Source organism: Mytilus trossulus, chromosome 13, assembly GCF_036588685.1.
Source record: "Mytilus trossulus isolate FHL-02 chromosome 13, PNRI_Mtr1.1.1.hap1, whole genome shotgun sequence".
Classification (NCBI taxonomy): Eukaryota; Metazoa; Mollusca; class Bivalvia; order Mytilida; family Mytilidae; genus Mytilus; species Mytilus trossulus.
The window spans coordinates 3,710,479-3,733,291 of NC_086385.1; the positions used below are offsets into that span (position 1 = coordinate 3,710,479).

General features: G+C 32.2%; 1 protein-coding gene across 1 annotated transcript; it reads left to right on the forward strand.

Annotated features, from left to right (window-relative positions):
- Positions 1 to 2,513: 2,513 nt before the first annotated feature.
- LOC134695341 (uncharacterized) lies at positions 2,514 to 18,204 on the forward strand. The gene is made up of 7 exons (XM_063556565.1): positions 2,514 to 2,613; positions 4,376 to 4,824; positions 5,401 to 5,569; positions 6,127 to 6,314; positions 10,541 to 10,568; positions 12,628 to 12,687; positions 14,816 to 18,204. The coding sequence occupies exons 1-7, from the start codon at positions 2,514 to 2,516 to the stop codon at positions 18,202 to 18,204; spliced, it is 4,383 nt and encodes a 1,460-aa protein (XP_063412635.1).
- Positions 18,205 to 22,813: the final 4,609 nt, after the last annotated feature.

The following is a 22,813-nucleotide window of genomic DNA, read 5'->3' on the forward strand; positions in this document are numbered from 1 at the left end:
TTGACATTCTTAATAATGTCTGAATTTGTCTTGACATATTCTTGACATTCTTAATAATGTCTGAATATGTCTTGACACATTCTTGACAGTATTAAATATGTCTTGACACTATCTCAACAGTATAAATTTCGCCTGAACGGTTTATGAAATCTTTTGGGTTTGTGTGGCTAAAAAAAGAGGAGGGGGGCTTTCGTGTTGGTCAAAGAATTTGTTCTCGTCTTGATTCAAACTCTATAATTTTAGAACAACCCCAAAACATTTTTGTTTTATATTTTTCTGTGTTGAGTTTTATAATTTTTTGTCAACAAAAAATTGCGCTAACGTGCTCCTTCCTGAAAAAAAATATGTTTAGATCTATATTATGTATGTTTGTTTGAGACCAATGAAATTATTGATTAAAAATTATAAAATTCAACACTCAAATTTGAATAGTAAATTGAAATCATTGATGGGACCCATTATGAATACTTTTTTTTAATTATTATTCCTGGATTAAATAATAATTTTCTTTTAATCTTTGGAATGTTTATAGCAGGTCAACTGATAAGTTGTATGGCTGATTACAGGTAAATCAGTAATTTCTATTTGACAGTTGCGTGTATTCTGGGGGGTGTTTTAAATTAATTTCATGGGGAACATCCTGTCCATGTATAATACTTAATATATATTCCAACAGATGGCATTACACAAATTTTTCTTCTGTTAAAAGAATGATTTTATATCATCATAATCTGCTATTTATATATAAACCACATTTTTGTACAATAATTATTTACCATATTAACAATGGACATTATGAATGTAGAGTGAAATATGTCTACCATATGATTGGTTTTAATAATTTAATTAATAATTAAGATTTAGGAATCAAAATTTGTATTTTTTACCAAAAAACACATTTAAATTGTTTTATATCAACACACCCTCATTTAAATTATTTTAAACATTAGATTTTGTAGTCATATTTCATTTGTGAAACTATTTAAATACCCAAATTTTCATTTGTTTTACATGCCAAACTTCATATTTGTTGTAAGGAGTGTAACTTAAAAATAATAGTATATTATGTAAAAAGAAATAAAGATTAAAGTTATATTATGAATATTGGTCATGATTTGTAAAACTCAGAACTGTCAAGTAAATTTAAGACACAATTCAATATGTTCAGACTATGTCAAGCCAAACTGAGAAAGAATAAGAATGTCGAGAATATGTCGAGAAATTTCAAGACAGTATTCAAATGTCAAGAATTTGTCAAGAAATTTTAAGACCATATTTAGAATGTCAAGAATATATCGAGTAAATTTCATACAAATTTGATATAAATGAGAATTTGTCAAGAAAAATTAAGACACGAGTCATACTTTTGGAGAATGTCAAGTAAAAGTTCATGCAAATCAAGACAAAAACTGGTCTTTTCAGACTTTTTGACTTTTGTAGTGCTATAACTCGGTAAATGTCTTCATTTAGCAATACACAACATAAAATTGAATTATACATTCTAAATGAAGGTAAATAAGTAAAATAAAGGATTCCGTCTATACAGTTTATATTTTCAATGTTCCTTAAAAAAAATATTCGGATTTACTATATCTCACACGTGTTAATTGTTTGTATATGTGTTTGGTTAAAGGTATGGCGAGTATATGAAATACGTTTAGGAAGGATACTAAATATTGCTGTAAATGGTTTCCATAACTCAAATTAAAAGAACAAAGCCATGGACGATGATGAAGTATTAATATAATTTAGAATCACGGATATCTTAAATTCTATAAAATAATGTTATGGCCACCACTATGTACAACCTAATATACCAACAAAAACAAAAAAACACGTAAATTATCGTATTATTGTACATCATCTTTCAGATGCACCACAAACTTTGTTAATTTATATATCATTGTCATTTTGTTTAGTTTTTTTCTGATCTATTCTGACATAGGACTCTGACGTCTTTTTAACCTGAATTTTACTGAGCTTATTTCTGGGTGTTTGTTTTTCTACATTGGCTAGATGTACAGGGGGAGGGTTGAAATCTGAAAAAAACATGCCGCCGCAATTTTAAGCCTGTCCAAAGTCAGGAGCCTTGACCTTTGTTAAATTATATGATTTGTTTATTTTAGTTTCATTTATATATTTCGGAGTTTAGTATGACGTCTATAATCACTGAACTAGTACAGTTTGTGTTGGTGTCATTTGAAGGACGCCGCCGGTTGTGGGAATTTCTCGCTGCATGGAAGACCATTTGGTGTCTTTCTGCTATTTTATGCTCTGCTCTGGTCGGGTTGTCGTGTCATTGACACATTCCCCATTTCCATTCTCAATTTTATCGATGTTTCCCCTTACACTAAACGAAAACTACCATAATTTATTGTATGTATATGGGAACATATCATTGACAATAGGATATTTTTCTATATTGTATTTTTGCAGTTATTGTCCGAGAAATACCTGTATTGAAGATGACTGTTTAGAGAAAAAATAGTATAAGTTCGATTAAAAATAGCAAAATGACGGAACCAACAGAACCAAGGTCATTAAAACGAACGATACAACCGGATTTACAGAAGAAAGTCGAAGAAATACAGACAAAAATACCAAGAACTACAGGTATAATCATATAGAACAGATTTTGTAATATATATTTTGTATTTTAATTGTAAAAAGACTCATCACAAATACCAGGCTTAATACATGTTTCGTTTATAGATGTCTGATCAGTGAGTCCCCAACCAAAACAGTTGAAAGCCAACATCACATACGAAGACGAGAGGGGCATTTAAAAGCAAAGAATGCCAAACCTATGTCTGCAATAATGTTTCGTGCAAATCTAATAATTTAAGCTATTTCTAACTGATTGCTTTCGCAATTTGTTATCATTGTTGTGAAGTTTCGTGACTGTTCGCGGTAGAAGGGGAAAGAGTTAGGGTGCTTTGCTCACAAAGGAGTTAACCCCGGCTACATTATTTGTGTGTCTTTATTAAATTGTGAGCTTGTTATTCAGGGGTATTGTCTTTTATATCTTGTTTTTATTATTTCACTTATCATCTTTATATGTTTGTCATAAATGAGGCCTTTTGTGTCTATACGCCAATTACAGACAAGATGTATTATGATATATATATGCTCATTTGTCCTTTCATCCGTCAATACTTCGTCCTATTTTTCAAATATTCTCATATTATTTTAGCACAAAGTTAAAATTGACATAAGAAAGTTTCGTTTTGATTTTAAACATGTTTTGCCTCATCCTTATCGTATACGTCAATACAATTTGTGATATTTCTCACACGAGCTACAGTATTTTTGGATTGATTTCCTCCAAACTTTACATACTTGTTTGGATCGATGAAGGAGGATCACTTTTTCTTTAATTTTAAGGTATGTCGTGTTGGAGTTCTCGGACTCAATCATCAGATGTTATTCTATATACATGATATTATCAAAGAGGGACGAAAGATACAAAAGGGACAGTCAAATTCATAAATCTAAAACAAACTGACAACACAATGGCTAAAAATGAAAAAGACAAACAGACAAACTATAGTACACATGACACAACATAGAAAACCAAAGAATAAACAACACGAACCCCATCAAAAACTAGGGGTGATCTCAGGTGCTCCAAAAGGGTATGCAAATCCTGCTCCACATGTTGCACCCGTCGTATTGCTTATGTGATATCAAATCCGGTAAAAAGTCTAATTCGGTAGGTCACATTCATATCAAGATGCTACATTTTCTTGTTAACTGATCATAAAATAAATCCTGCTTGTACTATATCGACTTGCTGAGTTTGATTTCTAATGTGCTGGATTACATAATAACAATCCACAGAAAACAAGTCACTACTCGAACTGATCAAACTCGGACAAGAGAAGCTGTACATACAGTTGACACCTGCAACCACAAGATAACATAGACAGTGAAGATAGTTGTTTACACAGGATGAAAGCCATGAAGAAAAGAAGAAAACATCACAATCTTCTGATGTTCTCAGAATACATAAAACAACATTATATGTGTTGAAATAGAAGTTTCCCTTGCATATTTCATATAGAAAAGAAGGTATGGTATGTTTGCCAATAAGACAACTCTTAACAAGTGACCACATTCCACAGCAATATTGTTTTCCGCCCGGTTTCAACAATGAGCAAAGCCCATACCGTATCATGTCTTTATCAGTCAACTATGGTTATCTATATTTTATTTCTATACTAAGCAAACGGATTTTTGTTGATCATGCAACATCAAATCAGAAACGTAAGTGAAAAATCCAACAAATATATAAAAAAGAAGACAAGTGGATTATATCAGATTGCATTTTGTCCCTTTCATTAACTCCTTTTCTCTCATATGACTTTTCTTTAAGGTCCTCCAGGAGATTTAGATGAGGAGAAGAAAAGATGGTTGATTGTTGGAATATGTCTTCATTCAATCATTTCTCCTCTATTGAGAAAATTTGTGGATCCTATTGTTAGTAACTTGTATAATTCACTGGTGTCCAGTGACTCCATTGATACACAAGTACATCCTAGCTATCTAAAGAAATACCCAGCAAGAAATAGATATTTTCTTAATTATGAATCAATAAACAAAAACAGGAGGGTACCAAAGAAGAATATCAACAACAAATGGTTAAATGATTACCAGAAATATGATTACAAAGTAATGAGCCATGTGGAATTGTCAAAGTTGTTTCTACAGCCTAATATGGTTCATTACTCTGCAATTGATGAATCATGTGACGCATCTGCTCTGCTAGGAATAATAACTAATATCAGTTCATTTACACCAGCTGTGCAGACTGATGCTGAAAAGGTATGAATCATAAAGTATTTATTTCGTGTAATTGATTGATAAAAAGTCTAATCATGAGATGTTTTTAACCAAAAGTCGTCTGCATTGACGCTAATTAATAACTTTACCAAAATCGTTTCACTTATGTTTAGGTTAAGATATATGTCTGAGGTTCCTAGCAGACAAGGCTTCTGTGTAATTTTCAACATATTGAATGAACTTAAAATCGTTTCCAAAATTTTCTACTAAACGGACATTATCTTTGGTCAGCAGCCCGACATTGAATATTCTAAAGCGTGCGTATTTTACTTTTTCTAAGTCAAAATAATTGTGCTGTGTGCTTTTGCTTGATTTCACTGTTTGTACCAATAACTGTGTCTGATTTAATCAAGCATATGGAAAATAAACTAATAAGTTTCTTATGATTAAACATATTTTGAAACTTTTTCTTATTATTAGGTCAATGCGTTTCTATAAAATTATGATTATACTTTTTTTTGACTTTATTGAATGTCTAAAAAATAGAACAAAACATGTAATTGTATTGTGAAATTTTACAGTATGTGACAAAACGTTTCTCCTTTGTTTTATTGTTAGATAAAATCAGACATACGTAATGAATGGGCGCATTGTGTCTTCAAGGATTGGAATGCTGCAAAATATAAAGACTCGTTTGATTCGATGGGACAACTTGTCAAAAACATTGGAATGAGTAGCAAAGAGGAGCACAAAATCTTGGGAGAACTTAACACATGGGCAACAAACGGTACCTATTGAAATATTGTACTATAATTTTCAAGCAGAAAATTTAAACGTTCTGTATTAAGGAAATTCGATACTAAGTTTCAAACTAAATAACTTTCCATAAAACTAGTATATATCGATAGGGGATTAAATAAGAAATAAAAAAAGCAAAGAATATATAGAGGTCAATGTGCTTGTTTTCGAGATATTAGCCATTGATATTTTGGCGGGAAAATGTTCTCTCTTGATTGTTCATGGCTTTATTATTGACAAGTTAAAGTTCTCAAAAACTATTAAAAAAATCAGTAAGATTTAATAAGACTTTTACAAATGGCTTATAATTATACATGCACAAGATTTATAAAATGAAAAATTGGGGTTAATGGGAAAAATGTTAAAGGCATTCAACCGGATAAAACCAGAGGATTCCTAAAATCTGAGAAAATTTCAAAACATGACAAACGAACATCCTTATGTAGGTTTAAACGAATTCGATCATAGTGGATCCTAAATATGAAAAAATACAAAGAGATAAAAATTCCATACCTAAATGTTGAAAACAATAATCTTATTTGACAGGTCAAAATTTACTAAGTGGACTAAAACTCGGTATAGATATAGTGGAGGAAATTCGTCAACAAACACACGTTCTTAGTGAATATGCACTTACTCTACGTACAGAAACTAAGAGTGAACGGATCAATCTGCAAACAGAATTAAACAACTTAAAAAATGATTTTCAGGAAAGAATGAGTAATTTAGAAAGGGTATGTAAAATTTACAAAAATAACATATTTTCTATGTTTATCTAATCTTTTATTTACCAAACGTGACTTATTCCCGATTGTGACTGTTTTGCTGAGTGTGAATTCGTATTACTATAAGACGTGTTACGGTACTTGTCTATCCCAAATTCATGTATTTAGTTTAAATGTTTAATGTTATATTTGTAATTCTCATCGGATTTTGTCAAATGTGTTGACGTCTTTTCTATTATATTTATGTGTCATGAAAAGAAAAATTCATCACCGCCGTCATTTATTAGTTTTAATTTTGGTCAACGTAATCTGTACGATAATTTACGTTTCAAGTTAGATTCATAACAAACTAGACATATATATATATATTAAAGTTAATTGTTATTAATAAGTATTGTTATATGCATTGTGTTTAAATGCAATATCAGTGTTTGGTTCTATTATAATCTTTAATCAATCCTAATTCTATCTTACTTTTGAGATATAGTTTTTCATATGTGACGTCCTTCTTCTGATGTTTCAGAAATTTCATAAATTCAAATGTGACGTAATTTTTAATGCCTTTTCACCAACGTATGTGACGTCATTTTCACAATTTACTGCATTGAGGCCTGGACTGAGTCGGGTGTGTCTTTTCTGTGTTGGTCTTTGCATTATGTATTCGTGTTTGTTTTCTGTAATGAGTTAATACTTCAGTTTCATTATGTATATCTGTTATATTCATTTGATAAAATTTACTGTTTGCAATAGCATTAATTGTTTTATATAATAAGGATGTTCTTATCCCAAGCATAAACATAGGCGTATTTGACACAACCTTTTTCAACTTTTGATCTTCAGTGCTGTACAACTTTGTTCCCCCTTTTTTTCGCTTTCGATCTTTTATGTCTGGGTGTCACTGGTGGGTCTGGTGTGGAGTAGGCGCGTTTTTGACGTATTGGATTTCAAATCTGATGCTTTTTGTTATTCATTAATCATGTGTTTCTTTGTTTAATACGTTTTCCTTTTTATTTGTATTGTAGTCCTGTAATATTATGTTGTCATTTCAATGTTATATTTAACATTGCCATTAAAGTGCGAGGTTTGGCATGCCACAAAACCAGGTTCAACCCACCATTTTTTCCTTTAAAAATGTCCTTAAGCAAGTCAGGAATATGGCCATTGTTATATTATTGTTGGCTTCTGTGTGTGTAACATTTTAACGTTGCGTCGTTTGTTTTCTCTTATTTTTGAGTGTAATTTCACATTGCGATAAGACGTGTCACGGTACTTGTCTATCCCAAATTCATGTATTTGGTTTTGATGTTATATTTGTTATTCTCGTGGGATTTTTTCTGATGCTTGGTCAGTTTCTGTGTGTGTTACATTTTAGTGTTGTGTCGTTGTTGTCCTCTTATATTTAATGCGTTTCCCTCGGTTTTAGTTTGTTTTCCAGTTTGTTTTTTTTTTCCATGGATTTATGAGTTTTGAACAGCGGTATACTACTGTTGCCTTTATTTGTGCTATTGTTTCAGAAAAAAGGAGAGGGTTTGGTACCATTCAAACGTTTAATCCCGATGCAAATGTTTGCACTTGTCCTAAGTCAGGAATTTGATGTACAATAGTTGTAGTTTGTTTCTGTAATTTATACGTGTTTTTCGTTTATCGTTTTTTTATATTGATTAGACCGTTGGTTTTCCAGTTTGATTTTGGTGCCCTTTATAGCTTTTTTGTTCGGTGTGAGCCAAGGCTCCGTATTGAAGGCCGTACATTGACCTTTAATGGTTTACTTTTATAAATTTTTATTTGGATGGAGAGTTGTCTCATTGGCACTCACACCACATTTTCCTATATATATTACCAACTAAACCACAACATGCTCACTCACGAAAACTACGGTGCAACTGTATATGAGGTTTTTTTTCGTGTAAAATTTGACTTCGTATGAATTTAGTTGTAGTTTCAAAATATTAATCGATGTGCAAACGTTTGATACTGTTTATGATTGATTCAAGTATGGGGTTTCTTTAAACACTTTGAGTACAAACCCGTTGTTAAAAGTAGGGTCACAATAATACTGTACTCCGAGAAAAATTTAAAAAGGAAAGTTCCTAATCAAATGGCAAAATCAAAAGGTCAAACACATCAAAATATGGATAACAACTGTCATATTCCTGATTTGGAACAGGAATTTTCTTACGTAGAAAATTTCAAAAATATACAAATTTCAGCTGATTGACAACATCATGATTTGTTTAGACTCTTTAAAGAGTTATTGATCTTGAATGACGACCTTCGTCGATTTTTTATGATCGTGTAAATTATCGATAACTCTGCTGGTAGACCATCAGACTCGGACTTCTCTTGAACTAAATTTTAATGTGCGTATTGTTATGCGTTTACTTTTCTACATTGGCTAGAGGTATAGGGGGAGGGTTGAGATCTCACAAACATGTTTAACCCCGCCGCATTTTTGCGCCTGTTCCAAGTCAGGAGCCTCTGGCCTTTGTTAGTCTTGTATTATTTTTAATTTTAGTTTCTTGTGTACAATTTGGAAATTAGTATGGCGTTCATTATCACTGAACTAGCATAGGGGCCAGCTGAAGGACGCTTCCGGGTGCGGGAATTTCTCGCTACATTGAAGACCTGTTGGTGACCTTCTGCTGTTGTTTTTTTCTATGGTCGGGTTGTTGTCTCTTTGGCATATATCCATTTCCATTCTCAATTTTATAAGTCCCCGCGGGTATCATCAGCTCTGTAGTCAGTACTTTGGAACTGACATGATTAATAACAAACCTTTCTAAAATTGTCCGTTGATAAATTTTGAAATTATAAAAAAATAATGTTCCAACTCCCTCAAGAAAAGTTGACCTTAGATGGATTTGGCTTTTTTAAGGTATTTTTTGTCATATAGCTTTTCAACTGTTTCGATACTTATACATCCATAGATTTAAAATATGTGGCTTTGAGAGTTCCTGATCAAGGTAGATACAGAAAAGAACTTTGGACGCATGAAATTAATAAAAGCATTTTGTGTTCTTGAAACTGTAATGGACAGGTAGAAACTGTTAACAGCACAATTATCAGCAATACAATAGTTAGGATCTGCTTAACCTTCGTATCATCTGAGATCACTGAGTAATTGGTTGGGTTTGTGTTGCTTACTCTTTAGTTTTCGGAAGTGTGTTGTGTGTACTGTTTTTTGTATGTTTGTCTTTTTCATTTTTAACCATGGCGTTGTCAGATTATCTTTTATCTATGAGTTTGAATGTCCCTCTGGTATCTTTTGTCCCTTTTATTAGGAAATTGATAAGTAACGGAAAATATTTGATGTTTCCACAGTGAGTTATAACCCTTAACGGACGATGTTTGTTTATCTCGAAAACTGTAATAGATAGATATAAACAGTAACCGTACAAAGATTGGTAATACAAAAAAAAATGTTTGAAATCACAATGAAAACGCAACCATTGGATGACACTTTATAAAGATTGTGCTCTAAAATAAAGGTTTTCTGTCTAATCATCATGATTTTTGCATTTAACTCGAAAAACATAATATTGTTGTACCACATTCATTCATTTCGTATAGCTAAAGACACCGGACAGTTTTTTTTTTGTTGTTTGATATTGTAGATTTATGGACGCCTCCTTATTTGAATTCATCCTGGAGTTCTTATTTTTTGTTAATATTTTCAAGGATATATTTTACCTGTAACCTTTTGTCTAAATTTCATCATTTTGTGAATTATAAAAACGTTCGCAGGTAGAAACTGAAAGTGTAAAAAAACATCATTGCAACAACTACCAAAATGCTACTCAGTGAGAACTTTGAATAAGCAAACATTAAATGAATATGGTAGAGGAACACATATATATCGAATTGCCATAGTTTCACTGGTAAGCGAATAAGGCTCATATTTTTCTTATCTTAAAAACAACAACATATAATCTTGTTCAGCAAAACTCACAAGCAAGCCAAAAGGTTTGTCAACTGAGATTCTCATTTCATTTTATTGCATGTCTACGCAATCACCTAGTTCTCTTGTTTACCATTGTAACAATTTTCAAGCTTATATTCTTGATTTTTGTTTCGATTTGTTTCTCTTCTTTATAAGCAAAATGTGTTTCCTACCAACACAGGCAATTTCTAAACAATAACGTAAACGCATAAAGGATTGATTCGATTCCGTTTCTACTATAATAAAATTTAAATTCTGTCTTCAAATGAAATGTCCATTCTCAATTATTTTTCAGCAAAGTAAGGAGAATGCTGAAGATATACGTGAGTAATCATTTTCGGTAATAAACATTCCATAGAATATTAAAGGTATTTCTTGAATTCACATTAAATCCGTACGAATTGGTATTTACATACTGAATTTAGGTACAAATTATATTTGGGGTAATACCAAAAACAGTAGACTTTCAACAGATTACTAAAACAAATAAAAATAAATATGCCAATATTGCAAATGAATGACCAGCAAAATTTCTTTGTTATTTGATATCAAAACTATAAGATATGTATCTATATTCAAGATAATCTCAATGAGCAATACAAATTGGAAAAGTAAAAAAATAAATTTGAGGACCTCAGTTTGTACATATTTACCTGTATTCAATTTAGAGCTTAAGTAAACTAAGTAAAATGTGTCAAGGTTTTAATGAAAAATCATTAGAACTATTTGTTTTTTGAATTCAGGAATTTAATATTCATGTCTAATCTATGGTTGTTTCTTACAACGGAGTCATGATTTGGGCTCTACATATAATTCATACATTATATTGATACTTTTTCACTGTTAAGAAATATTTATTTTCACGTCCAATCAACCTTTGCTATACTAGTAAGTTTGCTGTCAGATGACCTTTAATAACTTCTCACTTTGATTACGAAAAACATATTACAGAATGTTAATGAAAATCCAGTAAATATCTTGACATTGTTCATACTTTTATTCGTGTTGGAATTTTAATATTATCACAATTTCCAATTAAGATTTGACTAAATACAAACATTCCGATATTGTCAGGTAAAGATGCTAGATTTTATGTTTCCTTTAAAGCACAGGGCACTTGCGTCTTTTCACTGGAAATATTTTTTTTGAATTTAATGAACACATTCATGACATATGGCTTGTTGATCGCAGAGATGGAAAAATATTTGATAAAATTGAGAATGGAAATGGAGAATGTCTCAAAGAGACATCAACCTGATCAAAAAGCACCAAAAAAAACCCAACCCGGTCAAAAAGCAAATAAAAATCAAAACACCCGAAGGCCATCTATGGGTCTTCAAGTATATATTTGACTGTGATGTACAGAACACCATTTTTCTCTTTCAAAGTACCTAGATGTGTTTTAAACTCGGATGAAATGTTGATCTTTTTACTTTTTTTTATTTTATCGTAAATAATATTTTACTCTTCTTGGTTTTGTTTTGCTCAGTTTTTAGTTTTTCTATGTTTTTTACACTTTGTTATTTTCATCTTTCTTTCGTTTTTTGTCAGTTGTTCTTGGTTTCTGGAGGTTTCTTCGATATCTATCTTTCGCCACTCTTAAATGTTCCAGTAAACATCAAAATATTATATAGATATGTTCTTGGAGGGATTTTTTGTTTACCCTGAAATGAATAAAATTAACAACGTTTAACCTAATTCACTAAATGGCCTTAATATAGATGAAAATTTATGCATACCCTTAACAACTATAATAGATTTTGTATACGATCTGTAACATGTAATAACTTACCAGATGCAATTAAAAACAAAGCGATACAGAGGTGTTTTGACAGGGTAAGTTTGTTAGACATCTTACTATTATATATTCCATTTGAGCATGAACAAGTGACCAATCATATGTGTATGGGGCATTTAGTAATACCAGCCTTTTTGTCTTACCGGTATTCCATCTTTTAAAATCAAAAAGTTATACCTTTCAAATTATTCCTGTGGATATATTGGGATTTAATTTTAGTGAATATCTGTTAAAGAGAGGTAAAACAATACCAACAGTACATTGTTGTTACGAATAATGACCCTTTTATGTACTTTAACCGAAACCTGTTTTTTTGTTTTGGCAGTGTATAGTCTTTGATGAAACACTGTGTTAACACACAAACACAAAACATTGCAAGTTCCTAGAAAAGGCAAACAAACACATAAAACAGTAATGCACATTGACAAAAAACTTTAAATTAAAACATCAAAGAGTCTGATCATGCTTATGGAAAACTTGTGCTAAATTAGTATGCACAAAAAATAGCTGTATGATATAAAATAATACAAATACAACAAATGATTGATGTATTGCGAATTGAGCAACTGAGGTTTTTTTTTCAGAGGAGCTAATGGAAGAAAAGAAGAAACGTTTTGAAGATCATTTTTTACAAAATATCCAAGGTATACATAAGTCAAGTTTACTAAGATTGTATTACCAATGACTCGTTGTTATATATGTTTATGAGTTTATATAGTATATAGTAATTTGTAAGTTCTTAAGTCAAATCAAAATAATATTTATTAAAAAGAATGCATTTTACCTATGTTTATCTACGTCAAGGAATAGTTAGCAAAGGTACCAGGATTATAATTCAGTACGCTAGACGCGCGAAATAAGAAGTTGCACGCAAATGTTAAGATGAAAGTATTAAGATATTTATGCACAAATGTTTATGAACCAACCTTGTTTTCGTTAGTCCGTTGGTATGTAAAAACATGAGAGGTTATTGCACAGGTATGGCGTTGTCAGTTTTTGTTAGATTTATGAGTTTGACTGTTCCTTTGGTATCTTTCGTCCCTCTTTTAATCCCCACTATCATTGGCGTTATGACACTTGGAACTTAAGGAAGTGAAATGACAACATGTCACCTTATGTATGCCCTCCTTGATATTAAAATTTAAAGAAGAAGAATTTGTTAAGACTTCAGAAACCTCTGGCCTTTGTTAGTCTTGTATGATTTTTTAATTTTAGTTCTTGTGAGTATAAAAAGGAGTTTAGTATGACGTCCATTATCACTGAACTAGTGTTTTCTGCTCTATGGTCGGGTGTTGTCTCTTTGATACATTTCCATTCTCAATTTTACTAATGATAATCTATAATTAATTTTATTTACCCAAATTATAATACTATTTTCTTCCAAAACCAACCCCACCCCTCCTAGGTGCGCCAGTGTTTTCATATGGGAAGAACCGTTCCAGTATATTCGAAACTTATTTTGTATTCTCATTTGACCTATTGCATTAATATAATCTGACAGCGATGATGTGACTTCACATCAAAATAGTCAAATGGTTTAATAGGCGCTCTAAGGTATATAATTCCTGCAATATTTTAATTAAACTGATATCAAAAGTGTATATCCGTAATATCTCTGACACTTTTTTTAAAGAGTTATGTCCCTTGGAAACATCAATTATATGTAAGAATTACATTGTAATCCTACATTTCTCTAAGATATGTATAACATGTTTAAAGGACACTTAAATATGTGTTAAGGAAATGTTTTAGTTGTTGCACTTGGACACACATAATGTTTGCAACGCGAGGGACACTGAAACAATATTTATTTATCATTGTTCTTTATCAATGTGTTTGTGATTTGGTCCTTTTCTATACTATATCAATCAAACAAAAGTTATATCGAATCACTTTAAGAATAAACACAAAACATGTTAGTTATACATCAATTAGTCAACTACTCATCAACAAAAATAACCAAAAGACACTCAGAGCGCATCCTAGAGTATTCAGATGGTTTCATAAGAGCTTGACTTTGTTTCAATTGGTCGTTGATTATTAGTATTATAATGAACTGTTACTTAAATGGTTTTTAAAGTAACAGGTTAATCTGGGACGACAATTTGATATCCAGGCAGGGGATGGTCATGGGGGTTCCTAAATTAATATCAAGGCCTTGTAGAAGCTGAAAATAAATAGTCATATTGCTCAAAACGGGATGATGTAAAGATATTGTTTGAATAGCATGACTGAAGGATGACAGGTTTACATTTATTTGTCACAACTTTTATGAATTGTTGGTTCTCAATGTTCTTTAACTTTGTACTCTATTTGGCCTTTTAAACACATTTTGATTCGAACGTCACTGATGGGTCTTTTTTAGACGAAACGTGCGTCTGACGTAAATATACAATTTTGATCCAGGTAACTATGATGAGTTTATGTTCTTGGTGCATTTGATGAAGCAACCAATTAGGCTTAACTACGCTTTCTGAAAGTACAGACTATTGGTTGATAAAACTATAGCATGTATACAGATGACCAGTACTCGAATAGCTTATTTTAACTATTTTTCGAAATAGATGTATGTTATCAAAAATAATTGTAACAGTTAAACAATAATAAAAACGATTAAGTTTTCGTTTTCCTATGCTCTGAACATGTGCTTAAAAACAAACTGTAAGTTACAATCAGTTAAGTGAACGAGGCGTTTTAGATTGGATATATTTTCTTGTTGGTTAGATCAAAATTGAATTTTACAAACTCAGCTTTCCTTTTTTTTCTTTGCAGCTCAACAAAGACAAGAAGTTAAAGAATGGGAGCAAGACCAAACTACCTTTTTTGAAACCAGAGCAACACGTCACTTATTGGAATCTCTACCCTTGCATAACTGTATTGTTGTAACAGGAAGCTCGGGCTGTGGTAAATCTTCAAATATACACCATGCTGCTTTACACTTACGTGACAATTTTGGATATGAGATAATACCTGTGTTAAGAGGACCAACAGACATTATGAATTATTATAACGAAAACAAAAACCAAGTGTTTATTGTTGACGACATCTGTGGGAAGGAAACTATGAACATGCAGACGTTACAGACGTGGAGAGATTATTCAGAAAGATTTGAGAAAATGTTTAAAGTTGCAGAAAAAGATGTTGCAAGTAAAAATGATAAAACGGTTTCAAAGGTATCCAGTCAAAAACTACTGCTGTCTTGTAGACTGCATATATATAAAGAAGGACAGTTTCAACGTATTACATTATTCACAAAGAAAGAATGCAATTTATTATCACCCGCGTTGTGTCTGCTGGAAGCTGAAAGAATGCATATGCTGCACAAGTACCTTCCTCATGACATAATTGACAATATAAAACAAGTCACGGAGAACGTTGATTACTTTCCTTTGCTTTGTAAATTGTCGAAAGACAAAACATTTGAGGATGTAAAGAAACTGTTTATAGCTCCCTTAATTAGTATTAAAAAGAACATAAACAACATTATTAATGAAAACAAAGAACAGTTCTGTGCTCTTACTCTGTGTATCATATTTAATGATGGATTCAATACAGATTGGCTGACAAAAGGATCAGTTTCAGATAATAAAAAGAACATAAACAACATTATCAATGAAAACAAAGATCCATTGTGTGCTTTTACTAGTTTTATCTCATCTAAATGTCGATTAATAAAAGATTGGCTGAAATTAGGATCAGTTTCAGAAAGGAAGGATGACAAACTTGTTAACATTGTTAAAGAATTTGACATAGATTTATACAAAGAAGAGCATAGAAATTCTTTAAAATCTGGTTTTTCGACATTAAATGGCACCTATTTAAAATTGAGAGGCACAGAGTATAGAATGATACATGACAAAATCTATAAAATGGCAGCTGTAAGCTGTGGAAAAGACCTAACAGAATGTTTTATAAAATATGCTCCCCCTGAACTTATTCGGGATCATTTCATATTCAAATCTGTAACGGAAGTCCACGAAGGTGATAATTCAATTGCACTATCAACAGACCAAGAAAAAATTTACTTTGAACGACTGTTAAGTGACTTAAAACAGCATGTCATGATAAGTACATTCCATAATTACCAGTTAATTTATAAGACATTTAGAGATAAGTTAATAAGTTATTTAGGAAGGAATGATGATGCAAAAACGGTATTAAAGAAGCTTGACACACATACAACACCTTTATTAGAATCAGCTTTTACGGGATACAGTGATATTGTTCACTTTCTGATTGTTAATATTAAATGTAATGTGAATAACACAAAGAGAATTGACAGTTTGCCTTTACATAAGGCATCTGCACAAGGACATTCAGCTGTAGTTAAATGTTTATTAGAGAACAATGCTGATATATCTCAATGTAACACATCTGGTGAGTCAGCATTGTATGCGGCATGTGTAGGAGGACATGAAGATACAGTAGAACTGCTAATTCAGAACAATGGCGATGTCAATCAGTGTAATAATCAAGGTAAGTCACCATTGAATGCGGCCTGTAAATGGGGACATACAAATATAGTAGAAATGTTACTTCAGAAAAATGCTGATGTCTCTCAGTGTGATAAGGATGGATGGTCACCATTGAATGCGGCCTGTCAAGCAGGACATAGAAATATAGTAGAAATGTTACTTCAGAAAAATGCTGATGTCTCTCAGTGTGATAAGGATGGATGGTCACCATTGAATGCGGCCTGTCAAGCAGGACATAGAAATATAGTAGAAATGTTACTTCAGAAAAATGCTGATGTCTCTCAGTGTGATAAGGATGGATGGTCACCATTGAATGCGGCCTGTCAAGCAGGACATAGAAATATAGTAGAAATGTTACTTCAGAAAAATGCTGATGTCTCTCAGTGTGATAATGATGGATGGTCATCATTGCATGCGGCCTGTAAAGAAGGATATACAAATATAGTAGAAATATTACTTCAGAAAAATGCTGATGTCTCTCAGTGTGATAATGATGTATGGTGTCCATTGAATGCGGCCTGTAAATGGGGACATACAGATACAGTAGAACTGTTACTTCAGAACAATGCTGATGTCTCTCAGTGTAATGAGGATGGAGAGTCTCCATTGTATGTGGCATGTAAAGGGGGACATACAGATACAGTAGAACTGTTACTTCAGAACAATGCTGATGTCTCTCAGTGTAATGAGGATGGAGAGTCTCCATTGTATGTGGCATGTGAAGGAGGACATACAGATACAGTAGAACTGTTACTTCAGAACAATGCTGATGTCTCTCAGTGTGACAAGAAAGGTCAGTCTCCATTGCATGCGGCCTGTGAAGAAGGATATACAAATATAGTAGAAATATTACTTCAGAAAAATGCTGATGTCTCTCAGTGTGATAATGATGGATGGTCACCAATGAATGCGGCCTGTGACTGGGGACATACAAATATAGTAGACATGTTACTTCAGAAAAATGCTGATGTCTCTCAGTGTGATAAGGATGGAAGGTCATTATTGCATGCGGCCTGTAAAGCAGGACATACAAATATAGTAGACATGTTACTTCAGAAAAATGCTGATGTCTCTCAGTGTGATAAGGATGGAAGGTCATTATTGCATGCGGCCTGTAAAGCAGGATATACAGATATAGTAGAACTGTTACTTCAGAAAAATGCTGATGTCTCTCAGTGTGATAAGGATGGAAGGTCATTATTGCATGCGGCCTGTAAAGCAGGATATACAGATATAGTAGAACTGTTACTTCAGAAAAATGCTGATGTCTCTCAGTGTGATAAGGATGGATGGTCACCAATGAATGCGGCTTGTGACGGGGGACATACAAATATAGTAGAAATGTTACTTCAGAAAAATGCTGATGTCTCTCAGTTTGATATAGATGAATGGTCATTATTGCATGCGGCCTGTAAAGCAGGATATACAGATATAGTAGAACTGTTACTTCAGAAAAATGCTGATGTCTCTCAGTGTGATGAGGATGGACGGTGTCCATTGTATGTGGCCTGTGAAGGAGGACATACAGATACAGTAGAACTGTTACTTCAGAACAATGCTGATGTCTCTCAGTGTGACAAGAAAGGTCAGTCTCCATCATATGTGGCATGTAAAGGAGGATATACAAATATAGTAGAACTGTTACTTCAGAGCAATGCTGATGTTAATAAGTGTCATAAAAATTGATGTTCTCCATTGTATGAACAATGCTGATGTCTTTCAATGTGATAGTAAGGGGGACTCACCTTTACATGCGGTTTGTTCATATCAATTTAAAGAGAACCTGTCAAGTTTAGAAAAACATTTGAGAAAATTTAGAACTGTAAAGCTATTATTTGAATGGAATGCAGATGTTAGAATGTGTAACAAGAATGGTCAAACATCACTTGATATTGCACGTGAATCAAAGACTGAGTATGTTGTAAATATTTTGGAGGAAAAGGATCATAAATTTGACTTTACAACGAGAAAAATATAGTTACAATGTTAGAATTACATCACAAGAAAAGGAGTCAATTAAAACACTCATAATCCAGGTGATACTTAAACCAGACATTATTTTTTATTAGCTGTGTCGGTAATTTAAAGGAAAATACAACAGAAATAACTAACAATATTTATCTAACATTACAATAAATGCCTGAACAAGATTTGATAATTTCTACATTATTTTATGGCATATTTTTTTTCAGAATTCTACAAATAAAATTTAATAACCAGATTCAAATAATTTATACATAAAAGAGCATTTTTCAACATTATTTGTAAAGTTTATTTTAGACTTTGAACTTTATTTTATTTGATCACTCCGACACATAAAACATATGTTACAAGTGGAATACAATATGAACATTGATCGGTATATGCATGGGGTGTATGTAATTGATCAGTGTATGTATCGGTCTATATAAATTGTCGGTATATTTATGGAGTATATGTAATTGGTCAGTATATGTATAGGTCTACGTAAATTGTCTGTTCATGTATGGAGTGTATGTAATTGATCAGTATATGCATGGGGTGTATGTAATTGATCATTATATGTATAGGTCTATGTACATTGTTGGTTTATGTATGGAGTGTATGTAATTGGTCAGTATATATATAGGTCTATGTAAATTGTTGGTTTATGTATGGAGTGTATGTAATTGATCAGTATATGTATAGGTCTGTGAAAATTGTTGGTTTATGTATGAAGTGCATAACAGTTACAAATTTGCATTACCCCATACCTGGCCAGTATATGTATGGAGTGTATGCCATTCGTTTGTATATGTATGCAGTTTGTGTCATTCGTTAGTATATGTGTAGAGTGTATGTCATTCTCCAGTTAATGTATGAACTGTATATGTATGGAAGTCATGTTATTGGTCAATACATGCATGAAGTGTATGCTATTGGTCAGAATATGTATGGTGTGCATGCTATTCGTCAGTATATGTTTGTAGTGTATGTCATTCGTCACTGTATGTATATAATGCTTGTAAGTGGTCAATGTATGTAAGGAAGGCTTTTAATAGTTCAATGAAATCAATTATGAAATGCTTTTAATTGGCAAAGGTACATGTATGTACAGAACACGTGTAATAAGTAAGTTTATAAATTAAATGGGTTTGTATATCCATGAAGTGCATGTTATTCGTCAGCAAGTAGATGTATATGTAATTGGTCAGTGTATGTATGAGTGTATGAAATTGGTCAGTAAATGCATATATAGTAAATGCATATATGCATTTAGTGCAATTGATTGTATACCTGCTATATAAATAGGATGTATTTTTCTATCTCTCAAAGACCTTCTATATGTTAAATGTAATAGACTACCTTATCATAATGATTTACTGAATGCAAGCGTAATGCATACTTTTTTTGTACACTGTTATCTGTAAAATGCACATTTGTATGATTTACTGTTTATTATGGCATACACTGTTTTCTGTAAAATACATTCTTGTATGATTTACTGTTCTCTTTAAAATACCTTAAATTCAAGCGTACTGTTTATTATGGCATACACTGTAAAATACACACTTGTATGATTTGTAAGACACATTCATTTATTATCTTTATGAAGTGTTATAACGTTTTTTCATGTTTTTGTTTATAATTAACTTTTACTGTTTAGTCCATTTTTGGTTATATCCTTTCAAGATTGTTCAGCACTTCTTCTGCATCACGCCATTTTGGGTTGCAGTTTTTGTATTCTTGTCTTTCATATTCGCGTTTTTTGCTCTGTTCATATGCCGTTTTGTTTGTCTTTGTTCAGATTTGTGTTTTCAGATTCATTAAGATAATAAAAGAATGTTGACTGTTGTAACCCTCTTTGACATTTTAACATCTTATGTCTGTTTGTTATGTTCACACATTCTTATTAATATAATTGAATTTTATGCGACTTCCATACAAGTTAGAGGTTTAGCTAATTATAAAACCAAATTTAATCCACAGTTTTCTATTGAGGAAATGGCTGTACCAAATTAGAAATATGACAGTTGTTTTTCATTCGTTTCGTGTGTTCTAGCTTTTTTGATGTTGCTGTTTGATAAGATACATTCCGATTTAAATTTTCCTTTTAGATGTGCATGTTTTCTATTTGACTTTTGACTTCATATCTTTGTTTTGTAATACACAATTTGATTACATTGGAAACAGTGAAATACTATTAGTCTGCAGTCAAGCAAAAAACGTAGATTTTGACACATGTAAGACACCTTGTAAAATCACATTTAGTCTGCAAGAATGAACAAATGGTTATGATTTAGGATGAATGTGCTACTGTAATTGAATTCTACAACGTGTCAAACTTTATAAAATCACTTTTGAATTCAAATTTTCATTCAAACATGAATACCTATTATTATCTGTGTACTTTTTACATCCTTGTGTGTCCAGGAATTTTTCTGTATTCCATTCACAATTAAATATGTATGCTTTGTATGTGCTTTCATGATATTTTTGTTTACTAAGTACGTATGTAGAAATCATGTTATAAACTATGGTTCTGTTGATATTAGCTTGATTCCTATTAATAAAAGTATCTAATCAATATTTATGTCAATGACAATATTTGAATTAACTTGATTTGCTGTTGAAGTGTTACTACCCAAAGTGCAGAAGGCTATGAGATTAATTTCTTTTATTGACAAACATAACAACTTAAAATAGAATTATATAGGGGTATGCACAAGATGCAGTCGCGTTATAACATATACTAACACATAGTATGAAAGACAGATCCTTAATAAATTCATAAGTACTATATACATGGTATAACTGATTTATAAAAAAGAATATGTGGTATGATAGCCAATGAGACAATTTTTCAGAAGAAACCAAATGACACAACAATTAATAATGTTATGTCAATATACGGCCTTCAACAATGAGCAAAGCCCTTAACCGCACAGTCATCTATAAAAAGCCCCGAAATGACAAATGTAAAACAGTTCAAACGAGAAAACCAACGGCCTAATTAACGCAAAAAACACGAACAAAAACAAATATATTACACAAAAACAAACGACAACCACCGAATTACAGGCTCCTGACAGGCACATTGATGCGCATTCATACATGGGACAGTGGCGTAACAGTTCAACATATGAACAAACTATTAAAATCAATCGAAAAAGGCTAAACTAGATGAATACACATAAAAATACTACACAGAGGAGATGGATCGGGAACTTGTATATCACAACAACAAAATGACACAGTTACTGACAGTTACTTCAAAGCCGCTAACTACAAGAAAAATCATGCATGTTACAAACAATACAAACTTACAGCTATAATTTCGAATATTGCAAGTCACAGACTTTACAAGCCAGTCCGCATTGGAAAAGATAAAGAAGAGAAAGGATATTTTCGTAATCTTTCCTTTGTCAACAAAGGTCTGGATGGCGTCAACTTAGGCAATATCTTTCATCATAAATTAGTTCAATCGAAAATACCTCCTTATTTCAAAGACCAGTCTGTACCAATATTCCTTATACCTATACTAAACCTATTCCAACTAAAAATTTCAATTACAAACATGTTTTGTAGATCTCAATTAACCTCCTGATTGCTAGTTCCCAATTCACATATAATCTGGCTGGCCACGTTATTACCAGTGACCTCAACAATGTTAATAACACTTCCCTACGCAATTTGTTATCGAAAGGTTCAAAATATCGTCAGCCAAAATCCATCAATTGGAAATACAACTTTAAATTTTGGATGGATTCAGTCGAGGATTATGCCAGGCAAAGGACTAAGCGTGAGAAGGAAGACGAATACACTCTTTCCGAATGGATTAAGGAAGTGAGGTCGTTGATACAAATCAGAATTAAGAAACGGAATGGGTCTATCAATGCCCATGCTACGTCAATCTTTAAAGACCCTAACTTATCCTACCTTAATGTCAGATATGTTGTTGTCCTTGCAGATAAAGCCCCAAACAAACTCGTTTTTGTGTGTAGAACTCATTACATTAACTGCTTGATAAATGAATTAGGTATTGACAATTCACTTGGAAACCCAACATATACCCTCACGACACTTACCAAAGAGGAAATCCTGGATAATCATAGGTCTGTTATATGTTCCTTTGGAATTTCAACCAAACATGAAGAACTGAATCTTCCATCACTGAATTGAATACCTAAACTGCATAAGTGTCCGCACAAACAACGGTATATTGCTGGGTCTTCCATGTGCTCCACGAAACCTTTTTCTAAATTATTAACATCTATTTTATCAGCAATCAAAGACGGGCTTCAAAGAAATTAAGAAACTGCCTAGTCTAAAGGTG

What these genes read in the sequence shown, in the direction of transcription:
- LOC134695341 (XM_063556565.1), top strand. Translation starts at nt 2,514, where the DNA reads ATGACGGAACCAACAGAACCAAGGTCATTAAAACGAACGATACAACCG. An exon ending in TGCAGACTGATGCTGAAAAG is followed by an intron (nt 4,825 to 5,400) that starts GTATGAATCATA and finishes TTTTATTGTTAG; the next exon opens with ATAAAATCAGACATACGTAA. An exon ending in TAACACATGGGCAACAAACG is followed by an intron (nt 5,570 to 6,126) that starts GTACCTATTGAA and finishes CTTATTTGACAG; the next exon opens with GTCAAAATTTACTAAGTGGA.